Source organism: Pygoscelis adeliae, unplaced genomic scaffold (genome assembly GCF_000699105.1).
Source record: "Pygoscelis adeliae isolate BGI_AS28 unplaced genomic scaffold, ASM69910v1 Scaffold75, whole genome shotgun sequence".
Taxonomy (NCBI): Eukaryota; Metazoa; Chordata; class Aves; order Sphenisciformes; family Spheniscidae; genus Pygoscelis; species Pygoscelis adeliae.
Window position 1 is genome coordinate 1,194,451 of NW_008824772.1, and position 10,313 is coordinate 1,204,763.

At 38.4% G+C, this 10,313-nt stretch overlaps 1 protein-coding gene across 1 annotated transcript in view; it reads right to left on the reverse strand.

Annotated features, from left to right (window-relative positions):
- Positions 1-10,313, reverse strand: part of CEP112 (centrosomal protein 112kDa) — a 170,064-nt gene that overhangs the window by 38,100 nt on the left and 121,651 nt on the right. The window contains exons 21-22 of the mRNA XM_009323669.1: positions 8,527-8,589; positions 4,447-4,596 (exon numbers count right to left, since the gene is read on the reverse strand). Coding sequence (XP_009321944.1) covers positions 4,447-4,596; positions 8,527-8,589 — 213 coding nt within the window. The remainder of the gene's footprint in view (positions 1-4,446; positions 4,597-8,526; positions 8,590-10,313) is intronic.

Here is a 10,313-nt window from a genome sequence, read left to right on the forward strand (position 1 = left end):
GAGTGATATCAGTGTAAACCCACCCCCCGTGGAAACAGTATTCCAGAATAAAAGGAAACAGAGTACCCCACACAAGGACTGACTCAAGCATAACTATAGCAGAGTAAGTATCCTGTTATAGTTGCACTGAGAAGTTTCACCGTCTTGATAAAACCCTCAGTCCAACCTTTGCATAGAGGAAATTGTCTTTTTGCTCCAAGATACGACAGCATCTAACAAATATATGGTGATGTTGAGAATACTCAATGCCCACATAGGTCTAGATAATTTAAAAGCAGAAGTTTTCTCCTTTGTTCTGCTATGGCTATAAAATACACTTTTAATTTTTTTCCCTCTCAACATTTTTAAACATAACAAAGACAGACAACTGGTTCAAAATTTTTCACATGAAGGGGAACATTATTATATGCCATTCTTTCCTAGAAATCTTTTAAGTCTTATTTATTTACAGAATTAATCTGATCATAAGCTGGCTGACACACAAAGTGTTGAAACATGTCATCTTCAAACCATAGTTTGCTAATGAAATTTTGGTGTTAATTCAGGGGATATAACAGAATCCTAGAATCTGTAATATGAGCCAAACAACAAATGTGGTTCCTCTGGCAAAAAAGCATCATTTTCTCCCTTTTCTGTTGTGGGTTTGTCACTGCATGCTCTCCATCACCCATTTCTTTCCAGAATCTACTTTTTGACATGGAGTCCCCACTTGGCCATCAACTTCTACATTAAAACACTCTGAACATGTTTTGCAGTTCCAATCTCAGGACTGTTTTGCACTTTCAGTCCCAGGATCCAGAAGGATTTCATAAAAAAAACCCTAAGGCTGGGATTTCATAAATAGCCTCCAGGTATCTCTACAATGCAATCAAGTTCATGCTAGTGCTGAGTCCGGCCAGTAGCCACTGCCAAAAGCAGCAGCAAAGTTAGGTAAATGCTCTGACCGTTTGACTGTATTGAGCTCCGGGTTGTTGTGGCTAGATTGCTATCGGGATGCAAGAAAGCTAGTTTAAATTTAGCCTTAATAAGTTTACACTACACTTCAATGACTAACATAGCTCCTGCATAGACATTCTCAAGAGTTCAGCACCCAAACCCTTACTGGAGGGTGCCTTCCAAAATCCCAGTCTAAAGCATCACAAATGAGTTAACAGACAGGGCAATTTAAGCAACTTCTCCAAGCATCTGCAGGGCATTAATATAATTGTGCTCTCAACTAATCCTATGGTCTAAACCAATGGTTCCTGATCTTTGAAGTGTAAGCACGTTACAGGAGAGGCATGGCACAGAGACCAGGTGAGCTTTGCTGGATTTGCCCCATGCCAGGCCAACTGCAGTGTCCTCGTACTCTGCTCCGAAGAATGCAAGTCCTGGTGAGTTCAAAGCAAAGATATCCACGCAGCACTGAACGGCGAGCTGTGCTTTTGGGATTGCCCTCTGTGTCAACACTGTTGTAATCCCAACAGGCTCCAACTCAACAGTGGCGAAAAGGCAGCGACAGGAGTCACTCAGTTGCTCCATGCCTTGTCAGACCATTGCTTCTTAGGTCTTTGCTATTAGACATTGCAACTCGATGGCATCCAAACTGGTTACTTTATAAGCCACAAGAAAGGAATGTGATGAGCCAAAATTTTATCCTGATTTTATGACTCTGACAGCACAAACTTTAACTTGCCCTTAGGCCAGACAAATCACAGTGTAATACAGAATGCCAAATACTTTAAGCATTTGTCTCAAACTGACCCAAACTGAGGCCATCTGAAGCCAAAAAAGGTTGCTCAGATTGGGTTTTTAGGTTGTCAAAAGAAGTGAAATGTTCTTAAAAGTTTCATTTATTCCTTTTCACTAATGTTTAAGATACTATTTAAAAAAAAAGATTAAGGAGATAGATACAATTGTGGAATAATAACAACTTAGAATCTTTAACTAGCAAAGAGTCAGGAATTTGAATTAACATCAAAATCATGTATTATGGCATCCACATCTGGATATCACTTCACTGACTAAATCCAAAACTTCTCTGAGAGCCAGTTGGTTTCTGTAAAAATGTATTTCTCCCTTTGAAAGGAAATAATAATTGGAAGGTCTTACAGGAAGTCAACCCAATACCATATAAAGGAAATTGCAATCTGTTCCTCAATGTTAGTTTAAATCAATGTTATATTTAGCAAATGCCCGTTTTCTTAACGATAGCCTTTTCGATAGCTTATCTTATATTAAGTCTTCTCAAAGGCTTATGCTATATTAAGAATTGCTTTGTCTTTAGAATGTTTCTTTAATCATCCTTCAAGGTCTTCAGCTTGCCCTAGGTTAGATGTTGTTCCCCGTGTCTAGGACATCTAGGATTCCACTTTCACCAAGACCAAATTTTTTTTCCCCAGGCTAATAAAAAGCAAAGTATTTCTGCATATGCTTGTCTAGAAGTATGTGTAGTTTTTAAAAATACTAAGTGATCAAATATTAAACACACCTCTTTCTGGTTCCACAAGCATACACAGCAGTTTACCTTCCTAAGAATTCTCTGTTTGGGTGTCTGGCTTTCAGTAAATTTCCATTAAATCAGTGGTTTCAAAGGAAGATTTTTTTTTAAAAAGTACAATATTAGTGATACTAAACAAAGTTCCTAACAGCTCCTGCAATTTCTTCCACAAGTTGACCAAATTTTCTAAAACACACTCACAGCACCAGTGCTAAAATCTCTCTGGGACACTGTTCAGAAACCCAGTGCAGAATTCCCCTTTGGTTTTTATGTATTTCATTATATTTTGAAGTAATAATGTCAAAATTAAGTTTATAATAGCCAAACACAGATTTACATGGAGAAGGATTTCATACAACCTATCATCATTAGTGTTCAGAAACTGTTACCAACAGCTGAATTATTTCCACTGAATGTAATTTAGTTTAGGTGAATCCATAAATTCAACAATAACACTTGCACCACGTGCCAAGAAAAAAGCTGCTAAACAGTCTAAAATACGCATTTCAAATATATAACTCAAGAAGGTATAATGCATGATAACTGTTGAATTACAGCATATTTCTGACTACACGGAAGACTACTCCACTGTCACAGGGTTTCTGTATATCTAGGTGACCACCGGAAAAGTGGAGAACTACAAATAGCACATTTTCCTAATTGGCAAAAATCCACCTGTACCACAAAATAATGTGATGTAACTATTTGCATATCCTAGTGACAATAAAAGCTACCTCTAGTGATTCAGTTTGGATAACAGATTATAGCCAACAGCTATATGGTTATACCTTTGACAGAAGAGACTAAAGATTGTTCAGAAAGAAAATTCTGTTCCTCAACACACACACACAAATAAAGACAGATATTTTCCTTAAGGGGGGGGGGAATATCATTAAACAAAAAGAACACTCTGCAGATGATGAGATAGTAATGTCAACTTAATTTCCTTATGCAAATCATTCAGATGTAGAGGACAACATTAACTGTACCGTAACGGATCATCAGATAGTTCCAACATGTAAAAACTCCCACGGTTTCTTTTCAGCACAAAAAGTTAGAAAAACTGTAGGAGTTCATTTTTTCATGAGTTTCTAGATGTAACAGAATTTTTTGTTTGGTAGTAGTAAATGTCTTTACAAAGAAAAAAAGGAAATTCCTTCTTCTATACAACTTTTAATGAAGTGTTTTGGTTGTCAACCCTAGCAGATTACATAGTTTCAAAAACCTTCCATTGCTCTTTACTACTCCGAAATGAAAAATGTCTAAAAAGTAATTCTACTTGCTTCTGCAGGTGGGATTCTCTGCAGCTGCTTTGAATCAGGGTGTCAAAGCAGCAAGGAAAAGAGTCCAAATGTTCGGAACCTGTAGTGTCTTAAAGTGTCTCTGAAAATGACCAGAGAATGCAACTCCGATGCAAAATATGTAGAAATCTAATGAAAAAAAGTTACAAATAACAAATGTTTTATTCCACTCATATTTAGCAGAGACTTTGTTTTCAGTGGAACCTAAGAACATACTTTCCTTCATTGCAGCCTTAAACATGAAAGGTGAGATCGCCTGGCAAAAACCAAGCTAAAGCCTGTGCCATACTGCTGGCTCTTCAGGGGTGCAACTCGACTCTCCTATTTTTCACCTTTTTTTTTCAAGTACTGAAAGCGCTGTATAAAGGTGCTGAAAATATGTTAAAATACCCGAGTCAATATTAAAAGGAAGAGAACAGGAAAATTTCAACTATTTGACTGAAGTGGATGGATTAGACTCGCCAAAACCAAACGTTTTGTGCAGGCATGTGATCAGCTAGAGGAAAGAGAGCCTGAGTCATCAGCTACATCAAAGTCAAGGTCCAGTGAATGGAATTAGTGAGCGCTGCGTGAACAGGAACGATACCTGCATTCATCTGCCCACTGCAGAACTTTTAATTACACTCAAACAGCCAGTAGCATCAGTGACTAAAATCCCCAGATTACCTTGATTGCTCTGTCATTATCTGTAATCAGCTGCTGCTTCTTATCTTCAAACTTTTGTACAACTTCCTGGAGCCGCTGCTCTGCGGCAAGCTGCTGCCGGCTGTTCTCCTCTGTCAGAGAGGAAATGGTTGTCTTAAGTTCAGCTATGATCTAAAAAGAAAACAGCATGCTAAATCTCTCTTCAGTAAAAGGCATGTATTTTGCATGTTTTTATGCTCAGTACGAGCATGGCATTGGCATACTCTGCTGTGCAAGCTAAATATTTTAAATTAACATATTACACACTAGCAAGCATGAAATTCCACACGGAGAAAAAGGAATATAATAAGGTTGCAAATGACAAAAATTGCTGAACACAAAATATTTGGAAGGGTTTTCCACTACAACATTCCAAAATATTTACTCATGAGAACAAAGCACATCTGTGATCTTCAAAATAGAGCATGTTTCCCGTCTTCCACTGCACTGAAACCAGTACTGCAAATTTACATGGTGATGGTGGTGGTCGTTTTCTAGAAGGATACTTTGTAGTTTGATACTGCAGAGAAGAAAAAACCCTGAATTTACATACTGGACTGAAATTTAAACTTGAGAGTGAAATTTCTGAGCTGCTGAAAGGAGCGTACTCTGCCTAGCAATACAGTGGGGACCTGATTCAATGTCCAGGACCCTTAAACTAGACCTTTTACATGATTCATTCATGATTTGTTGAAGTGTACTCGTTTCACCTTTTTTATCACTGTGGAAAGTCATAACTAAAGCTGATCCTTCAGGCATATTTACAGAATTTTATGGTGACATGTAAGTCATCACCCAGCAAAGCACTTAAACATGTGGGAGAGTCACTGACTTTAATGGATATATTCAAGCTTAAGGTTAAGCTGTTGTAGCAGCATAATATAGTCTAATTCTAAAAACACTTCAGCACACAGGCGGTTCAGGGAGAGACTACCAGAGTGCTCAGACTTTTGTGTTTGCAAGGCCTCCAATGAGGAGGCCTTGTGACATTTAACTATACTAAGTTCACAGTTACTTAGGACAAAAAAAATGGGGTTTTTTAGAACTACTAACAGGATATAGGACTAACGTAATATGAAATACTCTACAAATGAAAGTACTAGAATCACTGGGGAAGGGGAAAAAGGACCGATTAAAACTCTACTGTAAATGTATTTATCTGTTTTACTACCTGAAAACCCCAAAGAGTAACAAAGATTATGAGTAAAACCTACATGGATATTTCTGTATTTCTTCTCTAAAAACAAATATTAAAAAAGATAATATACTGATAAAAGGAAGGCTATTTGCTCTTAATGAGATCGATGGGCCAAAGTTTAGAGATTATCTGGATAGGTGTAACTCTTTAGGCAGAATTAAGCAGTATCACCGGGTTTGCAATTTCGATCACGATTTAGATGACACACAATTTGCACAAATTTGGCTTTGCTAGGTGTGTAACACATGCAGTGAGAAAGCAGGAGAAATCAATGGATCATAGAAATTATTAAGATAACAACTTGAAGCCATGCAAACCTATACCACTTTGTGGATGTTCCATTTTGTCACTTTTAAAAAAGAAAACAAAATAACAAACCCTTTAATATAACACAAAAGTGAAATTTAAAGCTTTTACTGGGTTAAGACCCTGGACTAGGATAAGAGTTCTGAAATGCATGCAAGGAAATTTCAGCATGAATTGATGGAGAAAGATCTGCTTTGTGCAGTACTTTTCAGAGAAAAAAAAATGTTTACTTTGTATAAACTTCAGAGGAAATTTCTTGAAATATCTCCTCTGTGTGGGTGTTAAAAGTGAATGTTCCAAGAGGCCACAGAGAGTAAGATTAGACAGATGTTGTCAGCAACATGACCACAAGAAAAGTTGCAATTGACCTATTATTAATTCTGAGCTACAAAAAAACCTATGTTCAAGTAACTTCAGGGATTTGATTCAAACCCACGAAAGTAAAGAAGTTCAGACATCAGGGTGAAACTCCTCTATTGTGCCAAATAGCCCTGACATATGATGCATGTGTTGAGTCTGCCACAGAAAGCGCAGAGGAATGCCAGTTCTGGTCAGTGGGTCCATCGCTCCCCAGTAAAGAGAACAGTGTCTCAGCTACAGCAATGCCTAGCTTAAAAAAACCCAGGTCGCAAAATTTTTCCATTTTGAGACTATTCTACAGGCCAATAAATTTCAGTCTGACAAAATTTATTGTGACATTTAGGTTAAATGGTTATTACCTTGCACTACACTACCTAGGTGTTCCCACTGTAACAATTAAAGCAATTTCCCTCACCCCTTGTTTAAAAATTGAGAGATGCTTAAATTATTCCATCTGCCTTGAATGAATGGACCAAGACCCATTTTTGTTCTGACAGTAAACTTTGCCTGGCATAGAGAGGCTGACTTTTGATTCCACTCGCTAGGCATGACAATAGCATAAAAGTGACAATGCCAAAAGGTAACACAGAGTTAGCGGTGAAGAGGATCTCTTCCTTAAGGTCTGGCATGCATTAAATGTTACTTTTTGAGCTTTATCAATTTTCTGCTGTTCAGGTTCAGATGGCATGGTAAAGAAGAGGGTTTTTTGTTGTTGTTTCTTTCTTTCTTTATAAATAAGGCTCTCAATACATGACTAAAAAGGCATTTAGGAGAGCATTCTCTCTGACTTATCACATCATCATGGAATTGTTGAGGGTGGAAGGGACCAGCTCAAAGCAGGATCACCCAGAGCTGGTTGCTCAGGATCATGTCCAGTCAGGTTTGGAGTATCTCCAAGGATGGACACCCCACAACCTCTCTGTATGCAAATAAATGTGCAGAAAATACACATTAGGTTTTAGAAATATAATGTGAAAACGTATTTACCAATGATTCTGATAAATGCAGTCTCAAAAAATGTAGTTTGAAAAAGTGATAGCCCAGTAAATTTCATTGAAACAACTAAAGCCAAAATTTTGGACAAGTGTTACATGAGAATGAGACTCAAAGGTAGCTGAAAAGCTGAAATCAGGACTTTTAAAATATTTTAAAGTGTTTGTAAAAGAGTAAAGTTTGCAATTTCTTGTCATTCTCTCACTGATCACCTCTGCCTAGTTCAAGGCTTCTAAACCATTCTTTGTAGTGTTTTTATTGATTTTAATAAGAGTATTATTAGACTATTATTACTATTGCTAAAAACACACTTTGTAAGTAAAAGGCAGGCGTTCTGCTGTGGTTAGGAAGAATGAGAAGAATGACACCTCCACATAAATTGTCATGGCAATTTTCTTATTATTAAAAGCTTAACTTCTGGCTGCATCTCCATCATTTTTTACACTTCAGTACTACCTGTCAATCAAACTGAAAGCTGAAATACTTAAAAAACATCCTGTCTTATAATTTTTAAGCATATATGTAAATTCAACACACATTTTCATCTTCCATGTTCAAAAGACTACTCTGAAGAACAAAAGCTCAAGTCAAAACCAGTTTGCTTTCAGGACGCTGACATTCTTCAAAGAGTTATTTTGAGCAAAAATGCTGAACTGGCTAGGAGCAATGACAAACATCAAGATGGCACAGTTGGGACTGCCGCCCTGCCATCGGCTGTGTGGGCAAACACCACCTTGTGACACGAAATGCAAGTCCTGGTTGTGCAACTGTTCCTGATTTTATGAGATGTGCTCGTTGACGGGACACCTCGCCTTCCCTTCCCACCGACTGATGGAGGACTCGGTCCTCTTGGGTCCTCAGGAGAGGAAAAAGTAAACACAGAAACATAGAATGGTTTGGGTTGGAAGGGACCTTTAAAGATCATCTATTTCCAACACCCCTGCTGTGGGCAGGGACATAGAGAGAAGAAAAAGATGAAATTTAGAACTCAAAAAAACCCACCCATTTTTTCTAGTCAGCTTAATGCTCTGTGTTTTTTGAAAGGTTAAAATCTGCAAGAAAGACATTGGATGTCTGATTTGGGAAACAGTTATGGCTTCTCTTGGTCATCAAGACCTCCACTTAAGAGCAGAAGTAATTATGCTTTTCATCAAGTTTCCAAATCAAATGGATTCATGTGAGGTTCCTGCCTTCTCGCTACCTACCTGCGAGGATTTAGCCAGCTTCTGACTGTACTCCTTCTCAGTCTGCTTCAGCCGGCTGTTTGCCTGAAATACACACAAAAGGCAACCAGATTAGCTCAGATGAAGAACGTGTACAGACACTTTGCCACCGACCCCTCCGCTTGGCACCTCATCCACATGCCTATCGCTGAGCGGCTGGGACCCGCGCCAACTCCAACGCCCTTTTGTGGCAGCCAAAAAACCGCAAGGGCTTGCCTTTGATCTCGGGCCAACTATTCATCACTTAAAAGAGGGGAGAAATTGTACCTCTGCTGCCAATTATTAGAAAAACATAAAGACTTCTGCGGATTAAAAAAAAAAAGGGGGAAAGAGCGAGAGTGTGTGTGTGGCAGGGAGAGGGAGGCAACACACACACGAGTTTATGGGGGTGACTTCGTTCCTGAACAGAGGGAAAGGAGAAAGTCCCAGGCACGGGCTGCAAGGGTGCAGTGCGGCATGGAGGACACGACTTCGTGTCTCAGCTTGGTGTCTGCATCTGCCTTCTGTCCCACTGCACGTCCCTTCTGTTTTAAAGATGGCGATTACACTGAAAATCGACCCAACGTGCAGCTGAACCAACTGGGAGCTCTTAGATGTACAGCTCTCTCCTCCTCCTAGCATTTTTATTTTCACAACTCAAAGATATTTTTCTATAGTTCTGGGAACAAATAGCTCTTAAGGTTTTTTTCTTCAAATAATTTAATTTCAGAAATAATTCAATAATAACTAAAAAATAAATTCAATTTAATTTCAGGACACAATTATGATTTGTATTTTTCTTGCCAAGTGCCACAGTATTATATTGATAACACCTCAAACGGCTGTCCTCAAATGAACTGCTAAGTGCTTTCGTGTTCTTGGCTCTAAAATTTGAGGACAGGTGTCTAAGAAAAATATTTTCTTAGGGGGACAGAATATTACGAAGCTGAGTTCTGAAGCAAATTTAAGCTGATTAAGTTTTCAAAAAATCTATCCGACCTCGTGTTCAAATCTTTGATCTGTCGTCCGTAGTTTTATGGCACAGCATCCAGCACACAAAAACACATGCTCCTTCAGCTGCCTGTGTGCCAGCGCCTGTTTTGGGGCACCACAGAAGCCACGGGGGCCCCCTGAAGCCTCTGAACCCTGCTTGGATCCAGTTGCAAGACTGAAACTCCAGTTCTGCAAACACCAGGGATTTCAGTCAAGCAAATAGTCTTATTGATTTTACTGGACTATAAATTTAGGAGCTTAAAGTTGCAGACAGTGTTTGCGAATCACCACCAAGCATGATAGGGCTCGAATCATCTTGTACAATCCAGGCAGTTATGTATAGTGCAGCTTAATATACTACAGCCAGTTAAAAATAATCTTAAAGTTTACATGATACTGCAATCTAAGATCTTGAATCCCTTCAAATACCAAAATTATGAAACATATGGAGGTCTCTAAATTTCATCTGTTGGTTGGTACTAAGACATCTACTAAAATAGTTAATCAAAACCAATTATCAAATATGAGCATAATTTTTGAGAACATATGTTTTGGTGTTTTTTTGTTATAAACAGAGATAATGGCACTACATATTGGTTTAAAAGAGCATATACAAGAATTCTGGAGCACCAGACAAATTAAATTCCACTTCTCCATTTATCATTTAAAATGTGCCACAAACACTGTAAGGGCATATTGTGGGGCTGCATAAATAAAAAGAGAGCAGTAACACAGAAGCAGTTATGCCAGACAGCTCTGTGCATGCTACATTTCTCTTTGTACTCAGGCTGACCCAT